Source organism: Lepidothrix coronata, unplaced genomic scaffold (assembly GCF_001604755.1).
Source record: "Lepidothrix coronata isolate B3197 unplaced genomic scaffold, Lepidothrix_coronata-1.0 Scaffold288, whole genome shotgun sequence".
In the NCBI taxonomy this organism is placed as follows: domain Eukaryota; kingdom Metazoa; phylum Chordata; class Aves; order Passeriformes; family Pipridae; genus Lepidothrix; species Lepidothrix coronata.
Window position 1 is genome coordinate 258,410 of NW_016690468.1, and position 15,241 is coordinate 273,650.

General features: G+C 46.0%; 1 protein-coding gene across 5 annotated transcripts in view; it reads right to left on the reverse strand.

Moving 5' to 3' along the window:
• Positions 1-1,338: 1,338 nt before the first annotated feature.
• The window catches only part of DHX9 (DEAH-box helicase 9), a 30,248-nt gene continuing 16,345 nt past the window's right edge, over positions 1,339-15,241 (reverse strand). For all 5 annotated transcript variants that reach the window (XM_017836934.1, XM_017836933.1, XM_017836935.1 and 2 more), the window contains 14 exons: positions 14,387-14,543; positions 14,129-14,229; positions 13,348-13,561; positions 13,060-13,154; positions 12,841-12,914; positions 12,051-12,203; positions 10,283-10,443; positions 7,945-8,056; positions 7,208-7,369; positions 6,978-7,105; positions 5,674-5,903; positions 3,712-3,827; positions 2,220-2,420; positions 1,339-1,786 (listed from right to left, as the gene is read on the reverse strand). In XM_017836934.1, coding sequence (XP_017692423.1) covers positions 1,525-1,786; positions 2,220-2,420; positions 3,712-3,827; positions 5,674-5,903; positions 6,978-7,105; positions 7,208-7,369; positions 7,945-8,056; positions 10,283-10,443; positions 12,051-12,203; positions 12,841-12,914; positions 13,060-13,154; positions 13,348-13,561; positions 14,129-14,229; positions 14,387-14,543 — 2,166 coding nt within the window. In that variant the 3' untranslated portion in view covers positions 1,339-1,524. The remainder of the gene's footprint in view (positions 1,787-2,219; positions 2,421-3,711; positions 3,828-5,673; positions 5,904-6,977; positions 7,106-7,207; positions 7,370-7,944; positions 8,057-10,282; positions 10,444-12,050; positions 12,204-12,840; positions 12,915-13,059; positions 13,155-13,347; positions 13,562-14,128; positions 14,230-14,386; positions 14,544-15,241) is intronic.

The window sequence follows — 15,241 nt, forward strand, 5'->3', positions numbered from 1 at the left end:
TAGACTGTGCTATTCATCAAGTGTAGGCAAGGATTATTGCTTCCCCACTTAACTGGGCCTGGTGGATTAGATACTAAAAACCAGACTGAATGTTGTTAAGCAGTACTTTCATGCTCGACACTCCTTAATATGTAAAACACTAAGCACACAGACAAAACCATAAGCTGCCATTTGTAGATGCTAAAAAGTCCACAGCATCTTCCCCCTCCACAGCCTGTGACCTGCACACTTTCATTTATTACACCTGCCTAAGTACCTGTTAACTTTTTTAACAAATCTTACAAGCAACAACTAGAATCACAGAATGTCCTGAGATAGAAGGCACCTACAGGGATCATCGAGCCCAAGTCCTGGCCCTGCACAGGACACCAGAAGAATCACACCAATGAGATTTAATCTCCATGTTGATGAATGGGGCTGTGGTGTTGAGCTGTGCCCAAGAGGCACAGACATCTTGGGGAGCTACAGAATTCATCACTGCAACAGTACCAGAACCAGCACAGCCAGGGGGGCATTAATGGTAACCTTTTTTTGTCTTGTTTCCCCAGTAATAGTTAATAATAGCTTTACAGTTACAAGTTAGAGTAATTTTTGTCAATAGACCTGACAAACATCAACTTTACTCTAAAAAGGGAATTTCTTTAGCTAGGACAACACTGAAATACCCCACTAAAACTATTTTTTGCTAATATCACAAAATATTGTACCTATACCTAATAACCTCTGGTACCCTGTTTCACCTTCCTCACTGTGCACCCATCTCTTGCCTCCTGTTTAAACTTCACCCACCACCATCTCCCACAGCGGGATTAATGGGGAGACGGTGAGTTTCCACTGCCTGGAATCCACAGGCTGCAATCAATGCATTCCCATAAAAGAACTGCTCTCCTCCACATGGATGTGCAGGAATGTTTGGGAGAAGCAATGGCAATGCACACTGCCTTGGATGAAGGGAGCAGTTCATGCTTCTGAGATCGCTCCAAGTTCTGCAGAGACCAGCAGCATTACATCAGTCTCGGAGAAGGTATTCCATGCTCCCACAAGACCTGGATCAGCCAAAGAGCTCACCATGAAGGGTAACAGCACGGATGCCTGCAAAGGAACCAACCATGCCTGACATGGTTGGAAAACCACTGCAGCAATACTATTTGCACAGCTTATTAGACAACTAAGAGAAATCCCCACTGAGCCCAAACTGTAATTTGGAATCTGCTTGGCAGAGAATGATTTTAGGCACTGAAAAGGTTTCCTCAGAATGCCTCATATCTCCAACAACCACAATTAACAACAGAAGCCTCCAAAATCCAAACCCAAACCCAAAATCAAACATATGGCATGTAAGTCTTTACAAACAAACTCTTTATTAAGAACAAAATCATACAACTTGCAGGAAGTTCCCTAAGGGCATGATATGTTACAGAGCTGTACTGGTACTAAGGAACCAAAACGGCAAACAGACTGGGAAGAGGAAGAGAGGAATTTGGGAGAGGAAGTCCCTGGAAAGACTTCACTGCACTTCCACCACTACCAGCCGGCCCTGCTCGGGTCCCCGTAGCCTCCCCGGTAGCCCCCGCCCACTCCTCGGTACCCCCCTCCTCCCGCTCCTCTATAGCCGCCTCCACCTCCGTAGGGGCTCCCTGCGTATCCTCGTGCTCTGGAGCGCCGGCCGGAGTATCCAGAGTATCCGTACCCGCCGTACCCTCGGCCCCTGTGGGGGCCTCCCCAGCCCCTGGAGCCACTGTTGTCGTAGCGAGTCATCTTGGGGGGGCGGGGGCCGTCCCCGAACCTGCAACGACAAACAGCAGAGCCTTGAGACAGCCTCACAAATTCCGCTTCCTAAAGGCTGCAGGAACTGCCAAGATCCTCAGCTGAGCCACCTCTGGTTTCTGTAACAGAACAGTGTTGGAACCACACCTTTTCTACTTCGGAAGCTTTCCTCTGCTTCAGAAGCAAGACATGAAAACAAGGGGCGATCGAGGGGTGCAAGCCCGGCCAAATATTTATTTCCACAAATAGGTTTGCCCAAAATAAATCTGGATTATCTTTTCTTTAAAAAGTCACAGTGTTTTGCAAAGAGGTGATGACAAGCTTTTATTGCCGAGATTCATGTGTCCTGCCTGTGGAAACAGGTGGTGCCCTGTCCCCACCAGGCTTTGCAGGGAGCATTCCACACACCCAGGAGCCAAAGCCCGCGGCTCCTGCGCCGCCCCCGGGCTCACCTTGTGTTGGCAGCCAGGAGGGCCATGCCCGCGGCCGCCGGCCTGGAGAGCTGCCGGATGACGGTCAGCATGCGCTCGTGTGCCGGGTCCAGCTGCCGGATGATGGCGGGATCTTTGGTCACCTCCACCACCAGGGCCTCCACGGCGGCGCGCAGGGCCGTGATGCAGGCGGCCGGCATGTGCGGCATCCGCAGCTTGATCCTGCGGCACAGAGGAGGGTCAGAGCCACCCCCACTGCCGGGCACCAAGATGGCCCGGGAGCGGCTCCTCCTTGAGCCACAAACCACCAGGCTCATCTCTGAAGTTCTAATTTGGGGCAGATTGGCCCCAGTGAAGGGCCAGATTTGAAAGATCCCTAAAATTTGACATTGCTAAAATGTAACTATTCTTCTGTCGAAATTTGTTCTTGAATTAAAACAAAGGGCCATGGATGCTTGGAGATGCTCCAAGGGCTGGAGCTCCTCTGCTCTGGAAACAGGCTGGGAGAGCTGGAGTTTCTCGGGCTCCAGGGAGACCTTAGGGCCCCTTCCAGTGCCTAAATAGGGCTTATAAAAAGGAGGGAGAGGGACTTTTTATGCGGGCAGATAGTTACGGGACAAGGTGGAATGGTATCAAACTGCCAGAGGGCAGGGTTACATGGGATATTGGAAGAAATCCTTCCCTGGGATGGTGGGGAGGCCCTGGCACAGGTTGCCCAGAGAAGCTGTGGCTGCCCCATCCTTAGAAGTGTCCAAGGCCAGGTTGGACGGGGCTTGGAGCAACCTGGGCTAGTGGAAGGTGTCCACCTGAGATGAGCTTTAAAGTCCCTTCCAACCCAAACCATTCTGGGACTCTGTCATTCTATACTCAAATAATATCAATATGTAACTTCTTGCATCAAAACAGAAAGATACAAAAATAAAAAGTGAACTAAGAACATGAGGCTCCAAGATTTTGAAAGCTCCAGGCCACCCTCAAAAATGCTAGTGAATTAAGGTTAAGCATTTCTTTGCCTCCATTTCACCAACCAGGGGGGAAAAATGAAAGAACAAAAAGACACCCAGATGGTATTTGGTCATGGCCACAAAATTTACAGTGCCAGAGGCAATCACTGCTCTCCTCAAGCTGTTTCCAAGACTTGAAAACAAGGTTTCCTCAGCCTCTGTCTGAAGTGGAGGCCCAAAACTCCTCATACCTCTTATTCACCTTCCAGTTAAAGAGGAAAAACCCAGCAGTTTTTATGGAAACTGGCTGGTGTCCTGTTTTCAGCTGAAGCAGATAATCTGCATGGAACAGAGCTCCAATAAACCCCTCCCTTCCTCACAGGAAACAAAGGTGATGCCTTCCCAACACACCTGTGGTGCAGGGCCTGCTCTGGGGTCCCTGTTCTAGGGATATTTTTGTCCACAGAACTGACACTCCCCCTCAGTCAGGGGGCTTGGAACTGGATGGGCTTTAAGGTCCCTTCCAACCCAAACCATTCCATGATGCTGAGCACCAAGGAGGTCCATACCAGTCATCCACCAGAATGAGCTCCCCATCTGACAGGACTTTCTTGGAGGCAAAGAGGAGCAGCTGCAGTGGGCTCACCAAGGTCATGGTTTTGGCAGAGATGGCTCGTGTTCGAATCTGCAGGTGAGAGAGGAAAACAACTCTTGAAATGGAAAATGGATCCTTACCTTCCCCTGGACACTGAAACTGGAGAGTTTTGTGAAAAAAACCCCACCCAACAACACACGAAAAAATCTACGTATAATGTTAGGAGATTACGAGAGCAAGTGCACAAACAAAATTTAATGCCAGGCTGATGTTTGGAGTGTTTCTGTACTGGCTGGTGTAAAAAAACCCATCAAACCCCAACAGCTATTTAGAAATACTCATCTTCTGTGTCTGCAGTTATGAAGCTGGGGTTTAGCAAGAGCCATCTCATGCTTTGCCAGCCTAAAAATGACCAAGGCACAGCTGAATTATCTTCCCACCTTTTGCATTGCTGGGGCTGTGATGAAAAGCTGCTTCAGTAGAGTCCTACTCGTGCAAGTGTGCCAGCCTGCTTTCTCATTTTATAGAAACAAGACCTTAAGCTTGAACTCGAAGTGAGCACTTGGATTTCTGACCTGAGCCAGAGATAACAGCCCTGACTACCCAGCTCCTGCCCCTCACTTTAAAGAGGAACAGAAGAGCAGCACTTTAGATTTCAGCCTCCCACCCTGACAGCTCCTCTCTCCCTCCTTCTTTCACACAGCAGAATCTGTTGTACTTGTTTGTCCTCAGGGAGAAGATCTGCTCCTACCTGGAAGTCACCACACACACTCAAAAGAGAGAAACTTCCAGAATAAAAACTGTGGCAAGGAAACGGCCGGTGCAGAGCCCTGAAGTTCCTGGTGAGACAGAGGATGCCAAGTGCAGCAGCAAATGGACAACCACACCTCAGAGAGGAACTTCCCTTCAGCAGGTACCTCCTGGGCAGGGAGAGAGCTGCACACAAACCCCTCCTGCCCCCCAGCCTCACCCAGCTGCTGCCATAGCCACTGCTCAGCCACTACCTTAGTCACCCCTCGTTTGCCATGTGTATGTTGGTTTAATAAAGCAAAGCTTTTTGAGCTCAAAAGTCTTTCAGTGTTTTCAGGGAAGCTCAATTTAGAGAGATGGTCGAGGGGGATTGAAGGTCTGACCCTCCTGGGATCCTGACACAGAGAGTGAAGAGGGGCAAAGCCTCACCACAGCTCTGAACTACGGATGTGAGAATCCAGATTATCAAGGCAAGATCCCAGCCAGTGCCCAAAGGGTTTAAAATTTCATTTGTTACCAAACATAAAAGCATTGCCTTTGTTTGCTCCTACAAATACGGGTGAGCAGGAGCAGCTGAGCTCATGGAGGCCATCACTGGAGCACAGGAGATCTCACAGGGCTTCTAGAGACATGTAGGTACGTGCTGAGTACACCAGATCCAGGGGATGGAGGAGCACATCCTGGGGACCCTGGGGAAAGCATCCTGGGGTTCTTAAGAGATGCTTGGGAAATGGGAATTGCCCTCGGCAGATGACAAACTACCTTCAGGATGAAACAGGAGCACCCCACTGCCATATTTCATGCCCCTCTTTTCTCCCTGGATTCATAAGTAGCAGAAGTGATAAGGGTAAAAATTCTCTGGTGCCTGATGAGCAAGGAAGAGCTCCCAAAACAAACTCTGAAAGAAGGTAATCGTTTAGATTCCTCTCTGTGATCTGGCTGTTGTCACAAAACTCACAGGAACTTTCTACTGGATGTGGTTGACTTGAAGCTCCTGGGAGGCTGAGTGACACCAGGACCACATAAAGTTCACTTTCTGGAAAACAAACCAACCAACAAACAGCCCCTCCCCAAAAAACAAGCTAAATATTGCACAGTCAGGTTTTTTCCTTATGGTTTCTTTACCAAGAAGAGCCTCTTGAACAATCTGGCAGCACGTGATCAAGAACAAACCCAAAAGCTTTACCTTTTCTCCAAAAACGAAGAAGGGTGATGGATACTTGATGTCCTGGCTGCTGAAAGGGCAGTTGACAGATGATTTGTGGATGAGAGCGTTGTGCCCCTCCGTGGTAAGAATTTTCCTTTTCTCCTTGTGGTAGCAGACGTTGGGGTAGACCCCAAAAGCCAGCAGGGAGATGACAACATCCAGGTTATTATCTGGGCCAGTGTTGTTGAATGGCTGAGTCATCAAACACTCTGTTGGCAGAGAACAGAGGAGTGGCTCAAATCCACAGGACATGGAGGAGAGCACAGCAGAGCTGTTTAGGATCCTGGATCAGAGCAGGGCTGTTTAGGATCCTGGACCAATGCATTTTCTGATTCAGTCCACTGGTAGAGGTGCATCTGCTCCCCAATGACCTCTGTGCTCAGAGCATTTCAGCTCTACATTCAACTTTTAATTTCTTAATGGAGAGCAAAAAGCTGAAAAATACTGCTAACAAGGAGGTATTTTTTTTTCCCAAACTCTTCATAAACAAGGAGAGAGGGGGTTGCCCAGAATGTGCTGTACCACAGTGTGTTTACTGTCATTTGTTCTGGAGACAGAACTTCAGGGGGAGGTCAGAATGGATGCTTTTATTAGTTTATTTGTTACAAACCTCCCCAGAGTCTCTGGGAGCTTGTTTTCAGGTCATCTTGCCCAGAAAGAAAGTTAAGGGTAAATGCAGCAGTGATCCAAGCAGCGTGAGGAGAAAAAAATTAAAGGAATTTAAAAAAAAAAAAAAAAAAAAAAGGAGAGATAAACATCTACTAAATCCAACCAGACTGAGCTCCTCAGCAACATTTGGCCAATTCAGAACCTGGTCAAGTTTAAGAATTTTATTTTATTTTTTCCTAGAAAATGGAATAATTTGGCACACTGCTGCACATCCCTCCTGCAGCAGGAGTCACAGGGAACACAACACTGTTCAGCTCACACAGACTCCCTGCTCAGGCTAAAGGAAAGGAGGGGAGAAGTACAGCACATTCTGGAGATGTAAGAGTGAAGGAGAAAGAAAACCAGGGAGGTAACACTCTAAGGACAGCTGCTTAATAGATTTTCAATCCTGCAGCCCTAACCTCAGCCTTCAAAACCAACCTGTGTTGCACCACAGCCATCACAGCTTCTCTGCTTTAGGAGACAGCACCAAAACTCCAACACAGAGCAGTGTTATGGCAAATCCACTAAACCCTCTGTGCTTGTGTGTTCAACACAGACTATCCTGCTTATTTATTTATCATCTCAGAATGAAAAATGCAAATTCTTAAATCACTGTGTCCAAGTAGAATCACCTTCAGGGAAGCCAGAACTAATAAGTATGTCTTTCAGCTGGACTTTTGCTTCCCAAGTCATTCTAAGAGTGGCCATGCTGAGTCTTTTGTGCTCACAAAACCTCTTCTCTGCTTCTTCACCACCCATTCTGAAAAGCAAACAGAGGGAATTACAAGTCTGGTCAGGGAAGGGGAAAGCTCACACTGTGTTACCCACGACTCCCCCTCAGCAGCTGCGCCAGACAACGTACCTTGCATCGTCCCAGGCCTGGAAGACAGAGAGCAAAGCCACGTGATCCGAGTACCTGGTCCCAGCAAAATTCCTATGGACATAACCCAGGCGTTTGCCCTCATTGATGAAGGGCTCAGGGAAACAGGTGGCAGCAGAGATGGTACAAACAGCATCTCCCACGCTGAAAGGAGCCACAGAAGGGATCAGGGTCATTCAGTTCCTGCTGCAGCACCTGCTGCAGGCTGCTGGTAGCAGTGCAGCTTCTCTGCTACAGACCTCAGTAATCTCGCCCTTATCTACCAGAGTTCTTCACTGAAACACTTCTCTGGAAGTGGATGTTAAATCAGGTCTATCTTCCCTCCCCTCCCCCCATCCCACACACCACCTTCTTTAGGTGAAAAGGACCCTGCAGCCATCACAATGACAAAGCAAAACCTGGGGATTCATTTTAATCCTTACCTCAGTGCCAACTTCCATGTCTCCCCACCTCTAGTTCACGGTTATACTTAAGTGTTTCCAGTCCCACTCTTAATTCATAAATATTCAGGCTCCACTGATCTGTTGCAGTGAACTCTCAGTTTCATAACTACTTCATTCCCTACTCCTCTGCTCCCATGAATATTCAGTCTGCTCTCCCCAGCTGCAGCACTTATTGCTCATCTAGATATATTGTTTTTTCTCTCATACAGTGCATGTCAAGAGGCTCAGGAACTCAGAAAAACAAGAACAAGACACTGAGATGAGTACTCAACTTACTAAAAAATGCAGCCCATGATCATCATCTTGCCCAGACGAGGCTCAATGGGAAGCTTGGCCAGGATTCTTCCAAGAGGTGTCAACTCATCGTTGGAATCCAGGGCATCCAGCTCTGAAAGAAGATGCCTTCTGATCAAAGGGGGTTAACTAGTCCCAGAAAGCCTTAGATAAGAAATGCAGAGTTTCTGTGTGTTTAAATAGAACCCCACCTGTACTTAAGTTTAATGTTGTTTACAATACTGCCAACCTGATTTTCAAAACTGTACTAAGGTCAGATAGATTTTACTTTAGCTTTACAGATGTTTTCCTACCTCCTCCACAGTTAAAATAATCACTATTTAATTCACATACGTGTTTTTCCATTCCTTTTTCAGTTGGTTTCTGTACAAACCACCATTACATTGCTAAACTTTCTTCAAGTCCCTATATTTGATCTAATCACAGCCAACTGTGGAGCCTTCATTGCTGCTGCCAGATCACAGAATTCTCTTCCTCAATGTCCTAGTTAGAACAGCTGGGACCAATTCATCACTGGATGGGTGTAACCCAAAACTGTGTATTCTATAGCCTTCCATGCCATTTCCCAGAAACTGTTATCAATAGAGCATTTACACCCTCTGCCCAGAGCAGCCTGACTCCTCAGGCTATAAACTGGGTGTTAAGAGGCCTGTGAGATAGGAAGATGTTCCTGTCCTCACACCCTTTTATGGAATTCCCCGCTCTGAGGGAAGGACTGAGCATTCCTGCCTGAACTGGAGGATATATAAACTTGGAGTTTTGGAACCTTTTTACCACTCGTGGGATCCGGAGGAAGACTGCAGCTCGTCGCTCTCAACCAGACTGAGACCACCACCCTCAACTGGACTGCAATCACCGCTTCTGACCAGACTGCAACAGCTCTCCCACCAGCAGGTTTCTCCCCTCTCCCTTTACTTTGGACTCAAGCGGGGCCCAAGGAACACCACTTTGTTCATGCCCCAGGGTGCTGGGTCATACATTTGGGTTTTGTGGGTTAAGACCAATTGTTTGTCTGTATAATTGTACTTATTGTATTATTTTATTAAATTGTTATTCTGACTTATAATCTCTCTTTTGAGTTGAGTTCATTTCCCCTGCTGGTTAACTTTTAAACCAGCACACTCAAAAAGAGACCGCCACAAACTCTCTCTTCCACGAGGCTTTACCTGCCTTTTCCCCCTTCCATTACCTACAAATCATCACCTGTATTCATCCTCAAAGCTATCAGGAGTTTTTTTACATTAAAAAAAAAAAAAGCTTTGTAGCCTCAGCAATTAAACAGGAAAGGAAACACATAAAGGACTCCTTAGCCACCATCAAATCCATTTTTTCTTGGCACCTATTGAACCCAAAAGCCTAAAGAATACTCTGAAGAGTAACATCTCACCTTCCTGAAAATGTACTAGCAGTGTACCTGCACTGAAAAATCACAGGTCATCCAGGAGAGGGAGGCACCTGCAGAAACAGCTACTTGGTGTTAGAGCTGAAAACATTTGCCTTTTCCCCTGGCTCTGCACTTCTTATCTACACAGTGAGAAAAGCACTTACTATTTTAGACCAGAAAGTCATTAAACTTGAATACCTATCCCCAGCTCTGTTTTTCATTCTGGTCGCCCCCTTGTATACAATCAAGCAGATATTTCAGTTGTTAAAAATTTTAAGAAGTGCTTATTTACTGACATTTGCAAAGTATGCTGAGGTTTGACATCACTGCTTTATATCTAAAGCATAAATTTAAGGTTCCTCCCTGCCCCATTTTATTCATATTCTAGTTAGTTCCTCGAAAAAAGTGGGGAGACAGCTCAACTCCCACCTCAGTTTCTCCTGGCTTTTTATGCAGATTTATAAACTGGAGATTTAATTACCTGAGAATATCGGATCTTGGGTCAGCAAACTGTACAAAGCAGTAATTATAAAATGAACTAGCAACCTCTCTTTTTCAGTGCTTTTACAGCAGCTTTGTGAATGCCTCAGGCACTGGACTGAGTCTATGCTGCACACAGCAGTGCCACAGCTGGAAAACAGGAAGCTGGAAGCTAACATAAGTTACTGGCGAAACAAAAAAACAAGCCTCGAGTTTGAAGGCTCAAGTTTCTCAAAGGAATGACCCTCCACTTGGGAATTCAAGTATTTCTTCAGCTGCACAAGCCACTGCCACCCACACGGTGCCTCCAGGAAACACCTCGGAGTGTCCCACAGCGTGTGCTGCTCACACAGCCCAGCAGGGGAGGTGCAGCCTTGCTCAGTGAGCAGGGACACGGAAAAGCACTGGGACACAGGGAACACAGCTCCAGGAACAGCCCGGGGGCAGCCCAGGTACCTCTGAGCGTGCGCTCCGCCTCGATCACCGCGTCCAGGGGCGGCGGCTCGATGGCCTTGGCCAGGAACTGCCCGATGCCGCCCAGCCGCAGCAGTTTGATGCTCAGAGCGATCTCGTGCAGTGGCGTCCGGAACATTTCGGGTGTCATGTGAGTCTGCAGTCTGGGATGAGAAGAGAACAAAGAAGGGCACGTTTCACTGAGCACAGGCTTTGATCACCACGAGGGGTCATTGCACCAGCACAAACTACTGCCCTCCAAAGCCCCTGAGCCAACCCACGGCTCTCTCTGTGCTCCTGGAGCCTGGGCCCTTCTACTAGAAAATTCCATGCTTCTCCATTCTCCTCTGGGCTAAATCTGCACTGGGAATGCACATAGGGTGTAGCCCTCACATCCCCACTGCCCGCTGTGGCTTCTACCACAAGCTGACCACACGGAGCCTGCATGGCTGGAGCCCCATTCCCAGCATGGCTGTGTCCAGCCCTATACATCCCTTACCATCATCTCCTCTTCCACTCCTGAGAGACAACCTGCTTGCAGCCCTTTTGTACAAGCACTTCTCTACCTTGTTGGGGGACCATCAACTCCAAACCACCCACTCCTCCTGCACACACTTCTCTGATCACTGAAAAGATTAAGTATTTCTGCTGGATGTTTTCCAAAGGTAATTTTTTGGTAGGAAAAAAGACCTAATGGAAACACACAGAGCTCTCAAGTCTTTAGCATAGTGATCCTTTGTGATCCTTCAGCTTGCTGGTTGAAATATGAAGTCCAGGGAATGACTGCACTCAGCAACAGGCAGCTAAAAAAGGTTTCAAACACCTTGAACAGATATCCAGGTTCAACTGGCACCAGATTTAGACGGTATCTCTCAAAAGATTATCTTCACAAGTCCACAAACCCTTTCCAAGGCACCACGGAACTAGTATATTTTGGGTTTATATTCTTTCAAGGAAGGTAACTTTAAAATCATGAAGTCCCATGATTACTTCAGTAGCCCAAAATCAGGTCCCTGTCAAAAATTGTTAATTAAAATCACTCCACTGTACTCGACAGCAGGTCTAAATAAATTTGAGCAATTCAAGGAGAGCTTTTGATCAACTGATGCTTTCAGAGGTTACAAAAAGTTGAACATCAAAACAGTTATGCTCTAACAGCCAGAGAAAGGGGCACTGGAACTTTCATGAGAGAGATCAAACATAGAGTGTAACAGCTGTGTAGACTTTTCCAATCAGCAAAGAGATTTCCATGGCTCTAGTAACGGAGAAACAGCTTGGCAGAGAGAAGAGGTCAAAAGTTTCAGCTGCAGGGAAGGTGCTAGCGGAGCATGAAGGGGCTTCCTGGCCATGGAAGGGGATGCAGAGAAAAGCAACATCTGCTTTCCCTGCTTTTTGCCACTTCCATGACAGAATTGACTGTTATGTGGAGAGGCCAGGTGCCCTCAATGTTTGCAGGCAGACTAGAGCCTCATCCTCACTACAAAGCTCTTTTCTGCCTTGCCTCAATTCCCAAGCAGTATTATTTTTCCCCTGAGAGGTTCTGTAGGTTGCAGTGAAGCTCTTACTGGTAAAATCATCAGCTACTTATCCACCTCATACTATGGGTGAAAGCATTACGAATAGGTACATTTTTTTAGCCAAAGAACTGCGATATTTCGGTGTGAGCTGACATCACACATCTCTCTGTGCCTTCTGCAGTGATTTCCGCAGTGTGACCAGAGCAGCACACAGCAGTCTGGGGGTATTTTGTCCCTGCAGAGCACGGCCTCACCTCTCAAAGCGAGCTCTGCTGCACAGGTGGAAGCAGAACCCAGACCGCACACGCCCAGCTCTGCCTTTGCGCTGCTCCAGGTTGGTTTTGGATGCCCAGACCGTGGCATAGTTTGTCATGTTGTTGTGAGCTGTGAACAGCTTCACTTTTTGCCTGTTCCGGGGGAAAAAAACACTTAAGATCAGAAGTTCTTCACCTTATGTCCTGCCAAATCAGTTTTTATTTTATTGCTCAAAGTCACATTGCTTAAGAAGCCAGCCACCCTGTCTGAGTAGCTGAGCTTTGGTTAGTTAGGCATGGATCTGGAAGCTAAAGCATCACTCTTTATAAAGCAATGCCCCAAGCCACACACAGAATGATGTTCTCACAACTGCCTCAAAAGCTTAAAATTATCTTAAAATCATGAGCTCCTCGGGTGCACTTTGCTCAGAGAACATGCCCAGCAAGGCAGGATCTGTAGGAGACTACAAAAATCTTCCCTCTTTTCCATCAGACAGACACTGAGGGTTTGTAACACTCATCTGGCAGATGGCATCCATCAAATTGGCGTGGAGACCCATTGACACCTCACATGAATAGTGCCACCATGACCAACCCAGCCCACTGAGATGCCAGCATGGTGTGTCACTGTGCTGACCGGCTGAAGACAATGCTAATTTGTCCTGAGTTAGAGTCCTCACGCTCAGCTCTGGGAGCATGAGAACACAAGGCACCTCTGTGCGCTCCCAGAACGTTTTCTGCATTCCCAGGGGTAGGATTTACAAAACAAAAAGCTGCTTCATGAACTCACTTGCAGGAGTCAATAACAAAGACCACGTCGTTGATGGTAATGCTGGTCTCGGCAATGCTGGTGGATAAAATAATCTGTAAAAACCAGGAATTGCAAAGTGACGTTATTGGTCTGGAATAGCTGAGGATGAACAGCAAAATAAACTACAGAACTTAAATAAAAAATTCAGCAATACATTCCACAAAAGCCCAGAGCTGCACACAGAGAAGGCTCCCTTACTTTAGTCACTCCGGGAGGCACGGGATCAAACACTCGACGTTGTTCTTCCAGAGGAATTTGGGAATGCAGAGGTAAAATCCTGTACTGGTGGCCTCCTACAACAGGAATACAAGAAGGTTGGTAACTACTACTATGTGACTCTCATTTCTTCTTTGCACAACATAAAAATTTCTGCTCATTCACTTCCACAACAAATTAGCTCCCTAAGCCTCTCATCCAACTCCCATCCTCGCACAGCCAATAGTTTCCTTCGGAAAAGATGAAAAATAATAAAACAGTTGCTTATACCAAAGCGTGGGTTCATTTCTAGATGCTTCTGCATTGTATAGATCAAATTCCAGCCAGGCAAGAAAACAAGGACAGCTCCTGGGACATTCAGAGTCTTGATATAAATCAGCAGGGCCTCAATGAGCTCAAAAGAGGTTTCTCTCTCGTTCAGCTGAGCCATGGAGTGCTTTGTTTCGGGGCCATATTCATCACTGCAAATAAGGTTGCAATTGGCCTACCAAAAAAAAAATCATATAAATTAATTCACTCAAACTATAGGGAGTGGCTGGCCAGGCACACAGGAAAATGAGATATGTGGGTAGTTGTCTCTCAAGAAAAACTGGCCATCTTTTAAAAATTTCAAATGACTGGCCTAAACAGAAGTTTCAAATCTACAAATTAAAAGCTACAGAAGTGACAATGTATGTGAGCACTGACAACATCAACTGCAAGCAAAGAAGGGAAAGAATCTAAATTTTCACCCTGAAAAGGTATCACCAAGCTCATGCTTCCCTGTTTCTTCTTCCAAGGTCACCAATCTTTTCATTTTCAAAACCATTTCAGTTCTAGCTTTAAAGAGAAGTAGATTGACAAAACACGAGAACTTTGGCTTCAGTGAAAAAGAAATTCTTCAGTTTAGAAGGGCAATGGGAAAACTAAGTTGTATTGCTGAATCAGAGATTAAAAATAGGAAAGCTGCTACAAGTGTTTTAGTTCAACAATGCCACATGAATTACACTTGAGTCAGAGCCCTAAAACTGGCACTTGTTCAATTTTTCATATGGAAAAAGGTCAAACATACGTCATCATCTTCACCACTTTCTTCATCCTTCTCTTTCTTCTTCTTCTCCTTTGGTGGAGGAACAAACTGAGTCATTTGAATACAATCTTCCAGAAAATAATCTGCAAGGACAGACAGGTGATCAGGACTGACTGCCAGAAACCTGTGTAATAATTCTTCTCATCATCTCTCCAGAGTCTCCTGACGTAACTGGGATGTTTCAGAGTATGAACAAAACAAAAAGTAAAGCAGTTGCTGGAGGTGCAACCAATGGTTTACCTTGGACAGGAAAGGTTCTGCCGTAGACCTCGATGATGGGACAGTTGAAGAAGTATTCACAGAACATACTAGTGTCAATGGTGGCAGACATGAGGACAACCCTGATTTCAGGGTAGGCCTGAATGACATCCCTCAGCACCACCAAAAGGAAGTCAGTCTACACACAAGGAGAATAAAAGAGTCATTAACTTGCTACTCATAAAAAACAATATCTTCCCAAGAGACCAGAAGGAACTACACAGACATACACATTTACTGAACAGGAGTTTTACTAGACAAGAGAAGTAACAAGTAGTATAAAAACATTCTGTAACCAGAAACTGTTCTCAGTGCCTTATTTTGAAATTACTGCAATTCCTGGGGTAAGTGAATTTTAGGATTTCCAGTGTAAAGAAGGTAGTCTAAAAGTAGTCTGCTTCCTTCCTAACAATACATTACAACCTCAGGTCTTTATAGACTTGGTTTACACATAAAGTAGCTACAGTTCATAAATAAATAAAAATGTGCAGGTGTATGTGAAGTTTATAGTTCTGTTTAAACATGACATTTATTTAGTTTTGCCATGCAGTTAGGCAGGCCCTTTGTTCCAAAGGTATAATTCCTATCTCAGGCAAAATTTCAAAACTTGTATTTTACATCATTAACATAAAATTAATTGATGAAGAGAAAAATGTGCATTGCAATTCCACCCAAAGGAGACCCCAAATTCTGTCCAAACAAGCTTAAATATCCTGTCAGAACTTTGTGCTTGCTCTCACTCTCATTGTGGCAAGGCTGAAAATGATACAGAATAATCAAGGGGACAGAAAATGTTTCCCATTTCTTAAATAACATTCAATCCCTCCCCTACTTCTA